Genomic DNA, 19,473 nt, shown 5'->3' with positions numbered 1-19,473 from the left:
GATGACATGTCCATCCTGTGCCTCCTGCAGGGCCATAATGATGCCACCCGTAGGTTGCAGGAACAGCAATTCATTCTGCTTTGGGAACCCTGATACCATTGGGCTGCAATGCAGATTACACCAGCTTCAAAATCTACCCACCTCCCCCCACTCCCCGCCCTGCTGCATCCCAAAACCAGGCCAGCCATCCCTGCCTGCCTAACCTGTTCCTCCTCTCACCTATCCCCTCCTCCCACCTCAAGCTGCACCTCTATTTCCTACCTACTAACCTCAGCCTGACCCCTTGACCTGTCTGTCCTCCCTGGACTGGCCTGTCCCCTCCCTACCTCTCCACCCATACTCTCCTCTCCACCTATCTTCCTTATCCATCTTTGGTCTGCCTCCCCCTCTCTCCCTATTTATTTCAGAATCCTCTCTCCATCCTCCATTTCTGATGAAGGGTCTAGGCCCGAAACATCAGCTTTTGAGCTCCTGAGATGCTGCTTGGCCTGCTGTGTTCATCCAGCTTCCCACTTTGTTATCTTGGATTCTCCAGCATCTGCAGTTCCCATTATCTCTATTCAAAAGCTCCTTGGCCAAAAGCAGTTTCATCCCTGAATTAACCTGGTGAATCTCTGAACTGCCTCCAATGCTGACACCACCTCCCTCCATGTAGGGGACCAAAACTAGACCTGCTACTCCTGCTGCCAAATCTCAGTCTATATAATGGTAACCATGCTACTTTCATAACCTAGTCTTTTGGCAATAAATGCCAAAATTCCATTTTCCTTTCTTGTATGCAGATACAGCATACCCACTTTGTCACTCATACACAAGGTCACCCAGATCCCTCTGCACTAGCACTTTAAATCGAAATAAGATTTAAACAATTTACCATTTTATTTTTCCACCAAAATGGGTGACCTTGCATTTATCCACATTTTTAAACTCCATTTATCAGATGCTGGCCCATTCTCCTAGCCAATCAATGTCCATCTGTAAACTTTATCATCTCGCCAGTCTGTTTTTTTTAACTTCCCCACCCCACTTCACCTATTTTAGTATCTCTCTTTTTTATATATTTTTTAAAAATGTAGTGTCTGTAGCCTCCCCGTTCATGTAACAATGACACTGACACTAAGACTTGCATTCCAAGTACTACTATTTCCCTTCCTTTTAAGGCCTCCAATTCTCAGTTTACTTCCTAACTGTAAGACAAAAATAACATTGTTCACCTTTTTATTCTGGCATATGCTGTATCTCAAGTTTATTCTTTGTAGAGATACAAGCAAGAAAATTTCTCATTGAAGCAGTTTATCTTTTGCTGCCATTTATACCTCTTGGCCATGCTAGTAGGTTTAAAAAACAAAAGAACTGCAGATGCTGTAAATCAGGAACAGAAAGTTGCTGGAGAAGCTCAGCAGGTTTCGCAGCATCTGTGAAGGAGAAGAGTGTTAATGTTTCAGGTCTGGTGACCCTCAACTGGAGTGCACACCATTAGCTCTGAAGAGGAGTCACTGGACCCAAAATGCTAACTCTTTTCCCCTTCATGCTAGTAGGTCCTTGGGCCTGAAGTTCCCTTTTCCTTTTGGAAAGATGGCAAAAGTATTCACTTTGTTCTAACTTGATTAGTGCAGGGTTTTCAGGGATAAACCTAAAGTTTGTGCTCCTGAGGTGGTTGCTGGCATTGAGCGAAAGGTTTTTTAATGAAATGGTGATGAGGATGTCAGACTTTGAAATGTACTTGAGTCAAAGAGCATATTTTCTCGTTTGTATGAATTTGTTTCTCAACAGTATAAGAAGAATGCAGACACTAGCTCTTGGGCTTCTGCCAATGTTGCTTTCCAGTTGATTTGTCATTCATAGGTTTAGGACAACTGTCATAAGTGGTGCTTGCTGGAAATGTGGATTTCAACATTGGATCGGTTGCACTGGCCTGACTCAAATTATTAATTTAGCAGCAAGCACCCATTAACTGAACATGTAATGTTTTTCTCTTTTTGTTCTTTGTTAACTGACAGTCATGCAACAACCTGTTGCAAAAGGCCACAAGTTATTTGTCAATGAAGTCAATATGGGTTCTTGCCTCAACTGCATATTTTGTGCTACCAATTTTACAATTGAAAATGTATCAGACAGTCTGGTGCAACGTGGGGTTTATTTTCAAGAAAAGATTGTGGTGAGCTTATTACATTTCTGTACTTTTAAACAAAACAATTTGGAGAATGCTTATGCAATAGTTCACGTACAAAGCCTTTTGAATTGATTTTTGAAAGGGGTATTTCAAACTTTTTTTATTTTAGAGTTGCTTGAAATGTGCACTAGAAATCCAAACAGTTTCACCTGGAACTTACTGCCAAATCTCACTTATTAGTACAGCTCTTCCCATTTGCGTAGCTTGGTCAGGGAGTTTGATAACCCCTCGATTTATAAAATGGTAGATTGCTAGTGTTGTTGTTACAGGTGGTTAATGACTAAGGTACAAAAATTGTTTGAGTTTGTTTAATTCAAAAGAATATTTCTGACTAAGCAGCAAAACAAATTTAGCTAGCTTTTTGTTTCACCAAAGGGAACATGGCCTTACAGAATCTCTCTGGGGAAAGAGATTATTTGGCCTGTCAAATCCACAGCAAATTCTCTGAAGATCACCCAGCCCTGTCCCTGTCACCGTGCATTTACAATGATGAATCAGCCTGACCTGAACATCTTTGGACTCCACACAGTCGCCCTAGGCTGGTAGCAATGCTGACTACTGTGCCACCATGCTGTCCATTCAAGTTACCATTATGAAAGTGAAAGCAGATTCTGAAGTCACATTTAAGAGAATTTGATGAATATTTGAAGGGGGAAGGTTGTAGTACAGCTGTGAAAGAGCAAGTGTGGATTAATCCACCCAAAGAGCTAACTTGTGTTTCATGGGCCAAATGGCCTCCCTGTACTGAGATTTTTGACTTGAGGTTATAGTTAACTCCATAAATATTGTAGAAGTTAAAATTAGATTGTTTATATAGGATGCAGATTATGGTGGAATATGTGCCAGTTAAGTGAACATGTACAATTATTTCAAGTAATACATTCAAGAAAATACTAAAGAAATGCTTTCCTTCATGTTTTTTTTCTCATTTTATTAACTTGGAAGTGAATCAACAGAATATAACGCTATCCCACATTTTGGGGTTCAGGAGGATTTCATTTTCTTATTCTTCACTGACCTGAAGCACCATGAAAACACAGACCAAAGTTCAAAATTTAAAGCTCAAGACAAATAACAAAGTAACCTACTATATTTACACTTGCATTATAATTTGCAGGTTAATGATGCTGTATCAATGCATATTTTATATTTTGTTCATGGTCTAAATTAACTCCACTGGAAATTTTGATACATATCCATGGGCAAGATTGTAGAAATTGGTGTAACTGACAGCATAATTTCTTGTCATGCAATCCAGAAAATTCATGGTCAGTACTTTTAGTTTTGAAGCAGGCTGTACCCAATGTCAACTCTATTACAAAAACAAAATATTGGGAATTCTGATCAAGTCTGACAGCATCTGTGGGGCTTGACCTGTACGTTGGAACTATATTCTGTTCTGTTTCCGATTTCTAAATCTTCAGTTGTCTGCTTGCTGTTATTTCTGTCATGTGGGGCTCCTATTCTTCTGTGGATTAAAATATATTTGTGTCAATTTCCTCTCCTGATTTTAATGCTGCTAATTTTAAGTCTCTTCTCTTTGTAGTGTTTACTCTGCTGGCATACACATTGATTTTGAATTTGGAGCAGGAGTCTTGTCTAAAGTTGAGTTGTGAAGGATAATTATTAAAGTCTCAATTCTGATGAGAAGGCAGCTGATAGTAAAGCATTGGTCAGTGCCATTTCTCCATCTTTAGAGAAATAGGTTTATTTCAAGCAATGCTAAGTGTAACTAAGATCAATTTATAAAATTATAGTCCTCTTTAGATTTATTTTCTATCAAAAATGTTGAGTCTTCACTTAGATCTTACATACACAGTGATAAAGTAATCTCAGCATAACAGAAGTAAATCTGACAACTTAAGTTATCTCCTTTAATCTGCTTTGGGTAAACGTGTGGATCTTATAACCAAATTGAAATGGACAAGTGATAGAAAAGAATAGTGTACAAAAAAGCTCATTATTCTTTTATTAATTGATAATAAATTTTCTTCAACTCCTTTTTCCATGCATTATTTTCCAGCTGATTAAATAGAATTGAGGTGCAGATCAGCCATGATTTGAACTGAATGAATGAGCTGCTGAAGGAGATAAATAGCCTCCTGTTCACATTGTCTTGTTGCTGGACAAAATGCCTGCACTCACTGGACACATTTTGGTCAGATCTGTCTGTTAGTTGTCTAATAATGACTGACTGACTTGGAGGAGTGTGGTCAGTTAAACTTAAGCAGCAATTAAAACAGAAGTTGCTGGAAAACCTCAGCAGGTCTGGCAGCATCTGTGAAGGAAAAAAATAGTCAGTTACCGTTTCGGGTTCAGAGTCAGAACTGAGGAAGAGTCGCTGGTCGCAAAATGTTAACACTGATTTTTTTTCTTCAGTTGCTGCCAAACCTGCTGAGCTTTTCCAGCACCTTCCGTTTTTCTTTCTGATTTACAGCATCCACAGTTTGTCCAGTTTTTATTTAAAGCTAAGCAGCATCCCTACGTAAAGTGGGGGTGCCTAAAATTACTGTTGAGCCAGTGCACACCACAACTTCTGGACAGAGCTTTTGTCTCTGCAAGATGGAAACTTGAAATGTCAAATGCAGAAACTTGGTATATCACGTTTCAAACAGATTGTTTCAGAAGCTTATGAACATGGTGGTAGTGGTTTTCTATTAGAACCAGACGGATTACTAACAAAGAAATAAAAGCCTGCAGGAATCCTAACTCAAAGGCAAAAAAATTCAGTAATTTCAGGATGTATCAAAACACACCAAAAGCTCTTTCAATAAAAGGTTAATAGTTCATTTGAAAAAATAAAAATGGACATGTAGTGCTAACCTACATCTGTAATTTAAACACTGGGCTCATTCATCACAAGCTACTCAGCGAGAGTAGATTTTATGTTCTAATAGAATAAAAATGTTCTAGGTACTTGATATTTCATATGGAAATATAATACCAGTTGTACGTTCAAAGTTTTCCAGATAGAATACCCATCAGTCTCTAAAGTGTATTTATTTGACTATCACTAGATAAACAAAGTGTGGAACTGGATGAACACAGCAGGCCAAGCAGCATCTTAAGAGCACAAAAGCTGACGTTTCGGGCCTAGAGATGAAGGGTCCAGGCCCGAAACGTCAGCTTTTGTGCTCCTAAGATGCTGCTTGGCCTGCTGCGTTCATCCAGCTCCACATTTTGTTATCCTGGATTCTCCAGCATCTGCAGTTCCCATTATTTCATGTTATCTCAGTTTTTTGAAAAGCTGTATTAATTTTGATTCTCTGCAAATTTTCTGAAAAGTTACACAAATACATTTGAAGTCAAAAATTTCACTGATGATACTGGCAATGTGTGCTAAATATTTCAGAAGAATTTATTCCCCCTATCAATTAAATTGGAGCAATGCTTTCTTCCCTCAAGGTACTTTAATAGCTGTTAGTATTATGTCTGCCTAATGCACGTTTCCTTTCAGTAAAGTAGGCATTAACACATTGGAAAAGTTTTCAAAAATTGTCCATTCTGGTCTCCTGGAAATCTACACGGCTAATGAAGATTTGAATCAAACAACAACTAAAATCGCCTGGTGCTTGACAAATGCATGACTTTAGCAATCCTCCCCTGCAGATACTTGTTATTACTTTTACAACAGATTGTTAGAATATATCAGCATGATGTACAAGGCATTATTTGTAACTAAAAACCAAAGAAGCTGTAAATCGGAGACAAAAACAGAAGTTGCCGGAAAAGCTCAGCAGGTTGGGCAACATCTATGAAGAATAATCAAGTTAACAATTCGGATCCGGTAACCCTTCCTGAGAATGTTTGTAACCAGCTGAGAAGGGTATATGACTGAACTCCTCATCCAGTACTGTTGTTGAGCAGTTTGAAGCTGTGTTGTCTGAGGCAATTTTATACGTTAGTGTTTAATATGGTCTGCTGTTCTATTGGGATCTATTCTGGCAACTCACAACTACCGCTATAGCCGAACTATAAGTGAGAAGTAGGATGGTGGTTGGGGGGTGTCAGGTGATAGATTTAGAAAATTGAAGACATGTCCACCAGTGACAGTCTGGATAAAAACAAGCAGTATTTGTTAGGAAAGGACAAATACTTTAACAAAGTTGATCAATCACAGAATACTTACCTACAGTGTGGAAACAGGTCATTTGGCCCAACAAGTCTACACCACCCCTTCAAAGGGCATCCCACCCAGACCCATTCCCATACTGCTGCATTTCCCATGTCTAACTCACCTAACCTAAACATCCCTGGGCACCATGGCCAATCCACCTATCCTGCACATCTTTGGACTGTAGGAGGAAACCAGACCACCCAGAGGAAACCCACGCAGACACGGGGAGAATGTGCAAACTCCACACAGGCAGTCGCTTGAGGATGGAATTGAACCTGGGTCCCTGGCGCCATGAGGCAGCAGGGCTAACCGCTGAGCCACCATGCCATCAGTGAATACAGCTCATCCAAAGAACAGTGGATTTATTTTTGTAAAAAAACTGAAGACAGTAATCTGAATGTATACAGCATTTGTAATAAGGTGAATGAGTGACTCAAATAGAAATAACTGGGTAATTGCCATTACAAAGACATTAGGAATAACAGGAAAAAACAGATAAGTTGGAGCTCTGACAGCCTTGGTGATCAAAGAAATAGAGGCAATGCTTGGAGTCCAAGCATTGGAGGAATTTCTGCAGTTATATTAAATTCAAATTCAAAATTCAAACAATGCTTCTGTCTCCACAGATGCTGCCAGGCCTGCTGAGTTTTTCCAACACTTTTCATTTTTGGTTCAGATCACTAGCATCTGAAATACCTTGTTCTTATTTAAGTGTCAGAAAATGTTAGTGTGAGTAATTTGTTGAGATTAATTTACAGGTCCCCTTACTGTAATTGTACCACTGGTTGGAACATTAAGTAATAAACTATTATAGATTGCAAAACAGCACTGTACTAATGGTGGGGAATTTTAATGTTCATACAAGATACAAACTTCTGATACAAACCATAATACAATTACATTCCATATTAAGTTTGAAAGCCCCCTACTCCAGTCCTAAATAAGAATTTAAATTAAAACAAAACCACTATTTGGGTATGAGAGGGTGAACTGGTTAATATTTATTGGTTAAGTAGACTAAAATATGTGTTAGCAAACAAAGTGGCAAACATTTTAAGAAACAATCAAAATGCACATTGAAATATATACCATTAAAATTTTACAAAAAGCTAAATGAGAAACATCACTGTTTTACAAGGAAATTTGAAATATTAGATTAAGCAAAGACCAATGATCTTGCAAAGAATCGCTGCAAGCCTGAGAGTTTGGAGTACTTTAGAAACCCTGGGACACAGCCACTAAAAAGTGATTTAAAAAATAGTATAAGGAAACTAACCAGAAATGTGAAAACAGTTTGTAAGAGATTTTACAAGTGTATAGAGAGAAGAGCTCAAGTAAATTTAGGTCCCCTAAAGGAGAAATCAGTATGGGGTTTGAGAAAATAGCAGAGATATTAGACAAATATATATGTACCACAGGATAGAAATAAAGGGTACCTAAAGCCCTAATAAGTGTAAGGAATTTAAGATAATTGATATCAACAGAGGAGAAAAGTGTTGGAGAAATTTGAGGAACCAAAAGCCAACAAATCCCCAGCACCTGGTTGTCTGTATCCTAAAGGGTTTAAAAGAGGTAGCTGCAGAGATAATTGAGGCACTGGTTGTAATTTTCCCAAAATTCTCTAGATGTTAGACCAGTGTCAACAGATTGGAAATTAAGGAATGTAACACCTCTACAGCATTCCAGGGAGGAAGAAGTTAGAAAAAAACTGCAGACTAGATGTTGGGAAAATGCTAGATTCCGTAAACGATATCTTAGCAAGTACTTGGACAATCAAAGTATGATCAGAAAAATTCAACATGGTTTACTCTCTGTTGCTGAGGATGTGTGCATGCTGTAGCTGAGATGATGTAACAAAGGCTTTGTAAGAAATCTAAGCCAAACAGTGATTTGTTGTGCCATTCAGTTGCTTCTCATGTAACAAAACAGTGGTAATGCAATATTAAGTCACTTGAGCATTGCAATTATTACAATATATCATAAAATTAAATATATTCTCATCTATCACCACTGACATTATAGGCTTTAGGCAAGTCAATAGATTGCTATAATCAAATAGTATAACTTCAGATATATTATTTATTCAAAATATATCCCATACACAGTTGCAACAGCAAAAAGTGAAGTGTTTTTAAAAGTAGCTGTTGCATAATTATCTGTCAATGTATCCCACAGACAGCGGCTCACGATTAATATTCCCTGATCATTGAGCTGGCCCAGCACGACATTACACACCAGCTTGTATCTAGGGACATTGATATCCTTCATTTTCAACCTGATATGGTCTGTCAAACTCTGCACTAGCTGTACACATGTTACAGGGTTATATTTGTTGTTGCCCAAGTAGTTTGACAGAGTTCCCTCCAAGACCTTCTGGACCTTGTAGGAATTAAACTTGCAGCCTTCATCTGGCTGGGATTTGTATGTATTTTCACATTTCACTTCCCTGATAGGTTGATACAGAGGCAACCCAGAGAAACTGACTTGACCAGAGGTCATCCAGCTCAGGGAATGTCTTTTGCCTTGCATCATTGAGCCTTTGCGAGAAAAAGATGCATTGACATTACTTATAATAGAGCTCCTTCTGGAAGGAACATGAGATCTTCCATCTATGTTCTTCAGCTGCAGATGATGTTTGCTGGCATGCACAGTCACGGACTGGGTACTTCTGTGAGTGGAAATGGAACTTGTATGAGGGCATTGTCCCAAATTGTGCTCAGATAAAGCCTGATTGAACTGAGCTAGAGCTTCTTGTGATAAAGGCATCTGCTTGGCGGTCATATCAACTGTATATTGAGCTGTCTAAAGGGAAAAAGATAAATCAAATTTTATTTAGGTTAAAGGCTTTAATCGTCTTTTACTTTTAATGCACTTTTATCTCCTGTGTTATTTCTTGTCTGAAAGAATTGTACTTCAATATCACTGTCAACACCAGTCTTGAGCATTTTTAAAAAATATAATGTTGGGCATAGTGTAAATCACTCTCTGCTTTGTCTTCAGATTTAAGCTGCACTTGCTTCTTTCACAGGGTCTAAGTTCAGATTGGTTCTACTTTTTTCTTAGTGGCTTTGATGTTACCAAGAACAGATTCCAATTTATAACTAGATCCTTTAACTGGGGTGTGGGGTGGGGGAGGAGAGAGGTTAATGTCCGGGAAAAAAATCCCACTCCCCCACAACTCTGTCAAACTACAAAGAAAATTAGGAAAACAAACCACAGGACAAAACGTGCACGTTTCAAAGGCATAATTTTCTAGCAAAACTGATGATTCCTATCGATTGTTTGGTGTGGTACTGCATAATGAATGATCAGAAAGTTGTCAAGTTCAATTAATCTGACCAAAACCAAAATTTGAGATGATCAAATAACCCTATATAGCCATACGTTAAGGGGAGGGAGAAGTGCAATTAATTAATCACATTTGCTGTTCTATATAATCATTTAGCAACAGCTTTCATAAATACTAGGGTTGATTGCCAGCTTGTGTATCCTTCCAAATAAGCCTGATGGTCAGCCCCACTGAAGGAGGCAAGAGGAAACCGTTACAGTGCATTTCCCAAAAACGTCGACCAATCCAATTGGCCAGCATTTGGAAACAAGGATGCTAGAAAAGACAGATAGATAGTCATGGTGATATGGCTGAGTATCTCAGTTAGGTCTTAAGATCAAGAGTAGTAACAGCCAATAGGGCAAGGCTATTCTACTTCTGTTTCAGCAACTGCCATTGGGACCTTTTAGCTGAGATTAACAATGCTAAAAATCAACAAAAAGAATTGCTGCTTCTTTAAGAAGGTTAGAATATGGGATGGAAGTTAAGTTGTCACAGCCTTCTCTGTAAAATACAAGTTTTTAAAAAAATTTTTAATTACCCTGACATTACAAACCATCTTTCCCAGCTTTCTTGGAAATAGATTGTACGTTTTAACCAATTTAATACTCTGCCACATCAGGGTTGATAAGGATCTGTGATGAACCTACAACTTGGATCCACTTTCCTTCTAGGTACACAGTCTCTTAACTCGTACAATAGCTACTTTTTCGCCAGAAAAGAATGATTCACAAATATTACATATAACATGTTTGAGAGACTAAGTTGTAATTTGTATTATATTTGCTCCTCACTGATCCAATACTTCAACTGTGAATGTAGCACAAATTGCATTATATGGCATCAACCTGCTACGCATGTTGCCTGAGGAATGACTATTGGTGAAATATCATTGTATCAGCTCTAGCTCAGTGACAGTTCTCTCATCTCTGACTCAGAAGCTCACAGATCCCTAATCCCTTTCCTCTAGCACTTTGGTTCAATATCTTAGTCATGAGGCAGCAGTACATTTGTTCGACTTACTATTTTATGGGTGAGATTTAAAATTAAGCAAAGTCCTGCACACTCTCTCAAATGGACATTAAATATTTCATCAGAGATAATGGGAACTGCAGATGCTGGAGAATCCGAGATAACAAAGTGTGGAGCCGGACGAACACAGCAGGACAAGCAGCATATTAAATATTCCATGAAGTTATTTGAAGACATCGTAGAGAAATTCCCCTCATTAGTATTTATCATTCAAACATCACCATCAAAAGCAGGTCATATTTCCTTTCATTTTGTGGCCCGGTGCAAATTGTCTTCTGTGTCTGTTTACGGTGACTATTTCAAAAATAATTCATTAGCTATAACACGCTTTAGAATATCATGAAAATGTTAAAGGTTATAGATGAATGTAAGTCTTTACTTCCTGTCTATGTTTGCTGTTGGAGTGAAACCAGTATTGCTTAAAAGTGATTTAGGTGAATAGAGTATTACAGTAGAATCAGATATCAACATTTTTAAGCCCTGTTTAATGGCTGGGAACCAACACAACAACTTTGGCGGAGGAGAGAAACTGTTGTCAGCTGTTTCATTGTTGCTTTATCTAAATCAAAAAGTGGCAATGAATGAGGCCCACTGATGATGCATGGGAAGCAAATTCATTATGTGCATATGTAATGTAGAGATTTGAGCAGATCAATATTGTCTCGCAGATTCTGACCACCTCTCATTTATTTTTATTTATTTTTCAATAATTAATCTTGCAAAAACTTCATCCACTAATTGTTTCAAGCTGTGTGCTTTGGGGTAAACCAGTTGATACAATTGCAGTTTTTAGAAAATGAAAGAATGTGGTTTGTCGGATGAAGGAAGCATGTTAATTCTACAGGCATCTTCAGGATGTTTGGCAGACAAATATAAAAGGATATAACTAACGTGGTTTTTGATACATCTAAAATTGTAGGAAATATTTAGCTTTGAAGAATGCCCCGGTTTCCACCCACAGTCCAAAGATGTGCAGGCTAGGTGGATTGGTCATGCTAAATTGCCCATAGTGTTCAGGGGTGTGTGGGATTCTTCAAGGGGCGGTGTGGACTTGTTAGACCGAAGGGCCTGTTTCCACACTGTAGGTAACCTAATCTAATATTCTTGCAGTTCTTGCAAACTGCTTCATGGTCGTAAAATTGAATAGATTTCTTCAGATGGTAGATGTAGTCTAACTTGTCTTCGCCCATACATTTACACGTCTAGCAGAGTTTTCTGGATATGGCCAGACTTGATAAACCTGGCCAATATTCTTGTCCAGAATCAGGATTGCTAAGGACAATTATAGTTGTCCTATTGCTGCCTCAGTTAAGGTCAGTTTGCTGAGTATAGATTAAGGATTGAACTCGAGATTCAATTCCCGCTCTGCTTGTATTACTGAGTTAAAGTTTAAAGGGTTGCCAAGAATATCACAAACTTGTGTATATCAAAGGAAACTAACATGTTCCAACAGGTAAAGAAAATACCTTAGTAATGTTTTACCTGGTGTATTTGTTCAGCAACCTCAACTTACTGATTAGAATTGAAGAAACTCTCTCAACCTAGCAATTCATGCCAGATCACTGAACTGCCAGAATGTCGAAAACTGAACCTGAAGTTGATTCTAATGCAAACCCCAGGTTTGCTGTATTTGTGTACTGTGAAGTGGGCAGGGAACATGGAAGTGAAATGGTGTCTTGTGAAGTAGCACAAAACACAGCAACATCAAATCCACAGTCCATTTTACAATCCACCTGATTTTCTTTCCTGTTACGAAGAAGGTAAAACACTTCACACTTTGTGATCATCCATTTTATACTCTCAAAGCACAGGCGGGTTTGAGCTACAGAGAGAGGCTGAATAGGCTGGGACTATTTCCCCTGAAGAGTCAGAGGCTGAGGGTGACCTTATAGAGGTTTATAAAATCATGACGAGCATACTTAGGGTGAATAGACATGGAAATAAAATCCCAGGGTAGGGTGACCAATACTAGAGGGCATAACTTTAAGGTGTGAGGGGAAAGATTTAAAAGGGACCTAAGCAGCAACCTTTTCACACAGAGCCTTTCTCTCAGTTACGTTTCTAATGCTATATGGCTATAATACCCCAAACCCCTGAGCCAATCCATGCTCTAAGCTCATCTGCCTTATCAGTCAGGCCTTGTGATTTGAAACAAATGCACTTTAAACCAAAAGCCTTTACCGTCTCTTTACTATGCCCCTGGCTATCCTCAATAGTAAACTTGCCTCGAAGGCTAATGTATTTTTCCCTGACTTCCCAATGGCCCCTCTTAAGTCAGAGATCCACGCCCCCCTTCCAAACTAGTTTAAGCCCTCCCAGGTAACACTAACAAATCTCCCTGTGAGGATATTGGACCCCCTCCAGTTCCAGTGTAACCAATTCCTCTCGTACAGGTCACCTCTACCCGAGAAGAGATCCCAATGATCCAAGAACTCTCAAGTTTCTGGATCCAAGTTCCTCAGCCATGCATTCATCCGGCCTATCTTTCTATTTCTATCCTCCCTGGCACGTGGCACTGGGAATAATCCAAAGATCACTACCCTTGAGGCCCTGCTTTTTAACTTCTTACCTAACTCACTATATATTCATTTCACAGAACCCCATCGCTTGTCTACCTATGTGTTTTTTTTAATCTATGTGCACAATGACCTCCGGCTGTTCACCCACCCCCATTAGAAAATTCTGCAATCGCTCAGACACATCCATGACTCTGGCGCCCGGGAGGCCTCATACTATCCTGGTGTCTATTCTGTGGCCACAGAATCTCCCGTCTGTCCCCCTCACAACTGAGTCTCCTATCAGTATCACTCTGTCTGACTGCAACCTTTCCTTCTGAGCCTCAGGGCCAGTCACTGTGTCACTGATCCAGCGACTGCTGCTAGCCCCTGAAAAGTCATCCTGACCATGTTCCCAAACCAAACTGCCTGTGTTTAGCCCATATCCCTCCCAACGTTTCCTATATATGTACTTTTCCAACTATCTTTCAGACATTGTAACCACCTGCATCCACTACTTCCTCTGGCAGTTCATGTCACACACTGACCACTCTCTGCGGAAAAAAGCTGCCCCTTATGCCCTTGTTAAATGTTTTTCCTCTCACCTTAAAAATATACCCCCTAGTTTTAAACTCCCCCACCTTAGGGAAAATACCTTTGCTATTCACTTTATCTATACCTCTCATGGTTTTATGAACTTCTATAAAGGTCACACCTCAACCTCCTAAGCTCCAGTGAATAAGTCCCACCCTATCCAGCCATTCCTTATAACTGAAACCCTCCAGTCCTGGCAACATTCTGGTAAATCTTTACTGAACCCTCTCCAATTTTATAATAATCCAGTTATAGCAGGGTGACCAGAACTACACATTGTACTCCGAAAGATGCCTCACCAACGTCCTGTACAGCTCAACATGAAGTCCCAACTCTTATATTCAAAGGTGTAAGCTATGAAGGCAAGCATGCTAAACACCTTGTTGACCAAGCTGTCTACCTGTCATAAAATTTTCAAAGAATTTTGTAACTGAACCCCTTGGTGTCTCTGTTCTACAATGCTACCCAGGGCCCTACCATCGATAGTCCTGGCCTTTGTATGTTGTAGAGAAGGATGACTGTTCAGCTGTCTGAACTCTGCAGCCTGTTAAAGTGACTCCTTCATTCATTGAAGCAGACCCACACTGCTTAACTTCAAAATGGTTAATGGCTTTAAAATCCAACATCCAGGAGCTTGACCAGTGGCAGTGAAGGAGAGACAATTTATTTCCAAGTCAGGATGGTGAGTAATTTGGAGGGAAACAACAAGTATTGTTGTTTTCCTGTATCTGCTGCCTTTGTCCTTCTATTTGGAAGTGGTTGCTAAATTTGGAAGGTGCTGTTAAAGGATCTTTGGTGATTTGCTGCAGTGCATCATGTAGACTGTACACATTACTGCTATTGAGCTTCATTGGTGAAGGGAATGGATGCTTTGTCCTGGATGTTGTAAATTTTCTTGAGTGCTGTTGGAGCTACACTCATTCTTGTAGCAATACAATCAGCATGGTATCTACTCCTTCTGTCTTCACGGGGTCTATCTGGAGTTTGTTCTGGTCCTTTGTCCACTCTCTGTATCAAGGCCTCCATTGTTGTGTTAGAGAATCTCAGAGTACAATTTTATTCTATCGCACTACTTTTCATGGTTCTTCTCAGGCAAAGGAAAAAGAAATTCTGTCAGATCCCTTCAGGTGAGGGGGAGGCTCTGGAATTTGAATTCAATGGAAAATAAAAATCAGGAATTAAGAGACTAATGATAACTATGAAACCGTTGTTAATTGTTGGGAGGGTAACTGCCTTCTTTGCCTGGTCTGACCTACGTGTGCCTCTGGCCAACGAAAGATGTGCAATAAATGCTGGCCTTGCCAGTGACATCCACATTCCTTGAGTGAATAAAAAAGTTGTTTTATCTGAGCTTCAGTCTACCCATCAGTCACTCCCTTCTTGTGCATTCACCAACCCAGAGACAAAGATCCACACAGGAAAATATAGACAGTATCATTGTTTACCACACAGCACTGAATGATGACATTTGATACAACTCACATTGTTTGGCTCCCTAGTTTTCTCCAATCAACGCTACTACCCTGCTCTGTGAATCTTTTTTCTTTCATGTATTATCAAACTCACTTTAGAGAGTTAATGTTGAATTTGCTTCCACCACCGTTCAAGCGTGCATTCCAGATATTACTGCACAGAGATGTATTCCTGTTTGTCACCTCTTGTTCTTTCATCAGTCACATTAAAATCTTTGAATTCTAGCTAATTGACTCTTCTTTCGCTGCAAACAATTTCTTCTTGTTTACTTCATCAATACCATTCATATTTTGGCCACCCTATCAAATCTCCTCTTCTTCATCTCTGCTCTCAGAAAAACCACAGTGTGTCCATTTTTCTTTCCATAACTGAAGTTCTCATCTCTGGTACCAGTAAATTCTAGTAAATTCTCTGCAACCTTTCCATTGTGTTGACATCCTTCCTAAAGCATGGTATCAGTAGATGAACACAACACCCCAGGGAGACCTAACAACTGTTCTACAAAAGTTACGGATAACTTCTTTGCTTTTGAACTCTATTTCTCTATTAATAAAACCGAGGATAATTTATGACTTCCCAACTTGTCCTGTCATCTTCATATATATACACTGCTGAAATTTTCTGTTCCTATTCCCCTTTTAAAATCATGCCATTGATTATTAATACACAGTAACTGGGTGAAGCACTAAGCACAAGGGAAAAGGAATGAGGAGTAAAAGCACAAGCTTTCTGGGTTCAGTGGATGTCAGCCACAAACAATAAATGTTTCTGACTCCAATCTCCGGGATTGTGCTCTGCATAGAAGAGTACTTACCAAATCCCATGGAGGTATGAAGGCCAACCTCAGAGGACAGAAGCAAATAGTACAGGTCATGATGGCGTCTAATGCCATCCATTGCAGCCTGCATATGTAATTGGAAGGAGACAAGCTAAAGTTACCCAAGCAGTTCAAAAAGAAGGCTAGCCTGTCACAGACTTGGCTCCAAAAGATCCACAGTTATCTAATTCTGGCCTTAACCATCGTCGGATTTAATTATCCATTTGTTGATGACTTATCTGCAACTGTCAAGGCCTGAAGCTGTGTAATTCCCTCCTTGATCCTCTCAGGATCTCTATTGCTCCTTCCTCATTTAAGATGCTACTTAAAACCTGTTTCTGTGAGCAAGCTTATGGCCATATGGCTTAATATCTCCTTTAGTGGCTGGGTGTCATATTTTGCAATATAACGGTTCCGTGCAGCATCCTGGGACGATTTATCATGTTGAATGTACTAGGTAAATACAAGTTGTTATTGTTGCCTCAAGCAGTGAGTCACTCAGTCCCAATGCATGCTGTATTTTGAAATGCATTTGCAGTTATGCAGGCAAATACACCACTCAATTTGCACACAGTGTAATGCATGATTATGATCTGCTTCCATGGTTTCAGTTAAAGCAAGGTTGTACTTGATTTAAGCTGTTGACTTTAGAATGCAGGAGTAACTGATGACCACCAAGAACGGCATCATCCAACTTTCTTTAAACATTTCTGTGATAAAGGATTTGTCTCACCTAATTCCCTTGACAATACATGGATAAGTTCAATGATAGGAAAGGTTTGGAGGGATATTGGCCAAGCACAGGCAGATGGGACTAGTTTAGTTTGGGAGAAGGATCAGTGTGGACTGCTTGGACCAAAGGGTCTGTTTCCATGCTGTATAACTCCATGGCTTTATCTGAGGTTCTGAACCTCGCTAAATTGTGGACAATAACAAAGGGCATTGTACCTTCACTTTACAAATCTCAATGTGTAACGTTTAAGAAAATATTTACATTCTGTGTGAATGTCTATAAAATGTTTGAATGCTGTAACATCAAATATCTTTCAACAAAATTAAACTGCAAAGGAAAGACAATTGCATTATTCATCAAAAACATGCATTTTTACTTCAACTGTGATCTACAGATAACAACACCTTTTCAACAAATGTTCGTGACATTTCATCCACAAACACTTGTAGGGAAATTTGTAATTTAAAATTAAATTCTAACTGGGTAGGAATTAAATACAGGAAATTAAAACTGCTTGAAAAATATATTTACCATCAAGGGAGTTAAGCAGTCTTACCCTAGAAAGAATGCGAAGGCAACAAATCTTTGATGATTTTCTGCAGTCCAAGGTAAAAAAGCATTAAGACTCTCCTATAACCATACGTGCTTTTGTGACCAAGGTACAAGCAGTCCTGATGAAAACTTTGGCTATACTGATGTTTTACACTTCAACACGGATGTTATCAGCTCCCTTTAAGCCTTCTAAAACGACTGCAAAAGGGAAAAAGAAAAGTTTAATCATTCTCCCAGTGCCTTTACCACCTGATAAACGACTGACCATTGATTGAAAGGCTTATTGCACCATTGCACCACATGAAGTGAAGTGGACTCAAACTATTGAGGCAGCGCAGATCCGGGCAGCTTGCCATCTGTTCATGTTTCCAAGGTGACGACTTCAGCCCTGTGACAATTTTTTCAAACAATATTAACTTTTGTCATAGTCTAAGTTGTATCAGGGATAAATTTTATCACGTCTAACATGTTTGTTACCAGACCCCCTTGTGCATTTGACAAACATTACTATTCATTTAGTTCTTGGTATATTTACGGAGTTCAAGAAACATCTTGTTACTAAGCTGGTTTGTTTCCTCATAACTTTGTCTGTAGACAATTCTTAAAAAAACATTTTACTCATAAGTTAAGTTTCTCACATTCTTTGTAAATTTATCACTGTGCCTCTCCTTGCTAACAAGATGGACAGAAGAACTTTGCTCAGCGCTCCATTAATGCTGCACTATGGCTGGTGTCTAGACATGTCAAATGTGATATAGAGCAAAACCTGACCTCTGTCTCATATGTTTCCAGAGGTTAAGAACTTACTTTTCCAAGAATTATGGTTCACCTAAATTACTTTTCATTGGCATAACTAATTAATGAGTTTTGGCAGGCTGTCCACTATAACAGTCCAGACCAATCCTATCCATAACCAGTTTCTACACACATTTACTTTCCAGAATTGCTCATTGAACAACAATGACAAACTGGCCTCAAAATGTTAAGGCCAGGTGTAATACTGATAGTGCTTCCTCAGCTGAGATCTGCTTGGTCAACACATACCTAAATCCATAACAGTGTTTCAAATAGGAAATAACAAAGTGTGGAGCTGGATGAACATAGCAGACCAAGCAGCAGCTCAGGAGCACAAAAGCTGACGTTTCGGGCCTAGATCCTTTTTCTGATGAAGGGGCTAGGCCCAAAATGTCAGCTTTTCTGCTCCTGAGATGCTGCTTGGCCTGCTGTGTTCATCCAGCTATACACTTTGTTATCTCTTTCAAATAGGAAAGTCTGTTTCTGACCAACCATCCCATTGCTCTGGATATTTTTTGTATGAAAGAAATAATTATATTGAAAACCTATAGGTGATGGAATTTATTTGGACTGAGTCATATTTCTGTGGCAAATAAAGATGTATACTTAAATTTCTGCATATTATTCTAGACATGTGCATCATCATGATGCTCATTTAATGATTTCATTTGGTAGCTTTTTGAGTAATGTTTCAAATTTAAATTAATTCCCATCTAAAAGATGGCAAGGAGAAGGAACTGCTTTTCTCAGGATCGTTAATGTTTGAAATTCTCTTTCCCAGCGAATAAGGTAGACTGTGTAATTGAATATGTTCAATGCTGAGTTAATTGACAAGGTAGTCAAAGGTTATGATGAAGGCACATTAAGGTCACTCGCAAATCAACCATGGTCTGAGTGAATAATGGTACAGTCTTGCTGGGTCAAATGGACTTTTCCTGCTCCTATTTCTTATGTACTTGCAATCTATTGCAGGTCCAAATGCATATTCACTTGAATTTTTTCAGAATTTCTCAGACTTGAACATAAATACTTAGGCTCATTGGGAAGAAGGAATATATATTTCTAAGACTTTTTTTGTTAGGTCAGTCGTAAAATACTTTGTGGAATGAAATATTGTGCAATTTCACAACTGCACTGCTTTTAAAGTATTATCTTGTAAGGCAATTAAACACGACATCACAAATGCTAGTCTCATTGATAATGCAAAAGGGATTTATGAGAAGATAAAGACTGAAAAGCAGGCAGAGAGGTCTACTTTCTAAATTTGGGCAGTTTTAACGCAGTCTTACAATCCACTATAAAAGTAGTAAACTAGAAAGCAATGTTTTCTCTGCTTGGTGTTTTTTTTACTTCACTTGTGGGCT

The 19,473-nt window shown here is 39.0% G+C and overlaps 1 protein-coding gene across 1 annotated transcript; it reads right to left on the bottom strand.

The window, feature by feature from the left end:
* Nucleotides 1-7,026: 7,026 nt before the first annotated feature.
* Nucleotides 7,027-17,691, bottom strand: LOC125456054 (dynein light chain Tctex-type 5). Its single transcript, XM_059647980.1, has 2 exons — nt 17,294-17,691; nt 7,027-9,092 (listed from the first exon to the last, which is right to left on the bottom strand). The coding sequence occupies exons 1-2, from the start codon at nt 17,294-17,296 to the stop codon at nt 8,370-8,372; spliced, it is 726 nt and encodes a 241-aa protein (XP_059503963.1). The 5' UTR covers nt 17,297-17,691; the 3' UTR covers nt 7,027-8,369.
* Between the last annotated feature and the right edge of the window lie 1,782 nt (nt 17,692-19,473).

This window comes from Stegostoma tigrinum, chromosome 8, assembly GCF_030684315.1.
Source record: "Stegostoma tigrinum isolate sSteTig4 chromosome 8, sSteTig4.hap1, whole genome shotgun sequence".
Classification (NCBI taxonomy): Eukaryota; Metazoa; Chordata; class Chondrichthyes; order Orectolobiformes; family Stegostomatidae; genus Stegostoma; species Stegostoma tigrinum.
Note: the sequence above shows the minus strand (reverse complement) of the source record. Positions and strands in the feature narration are given on the sequence as shown.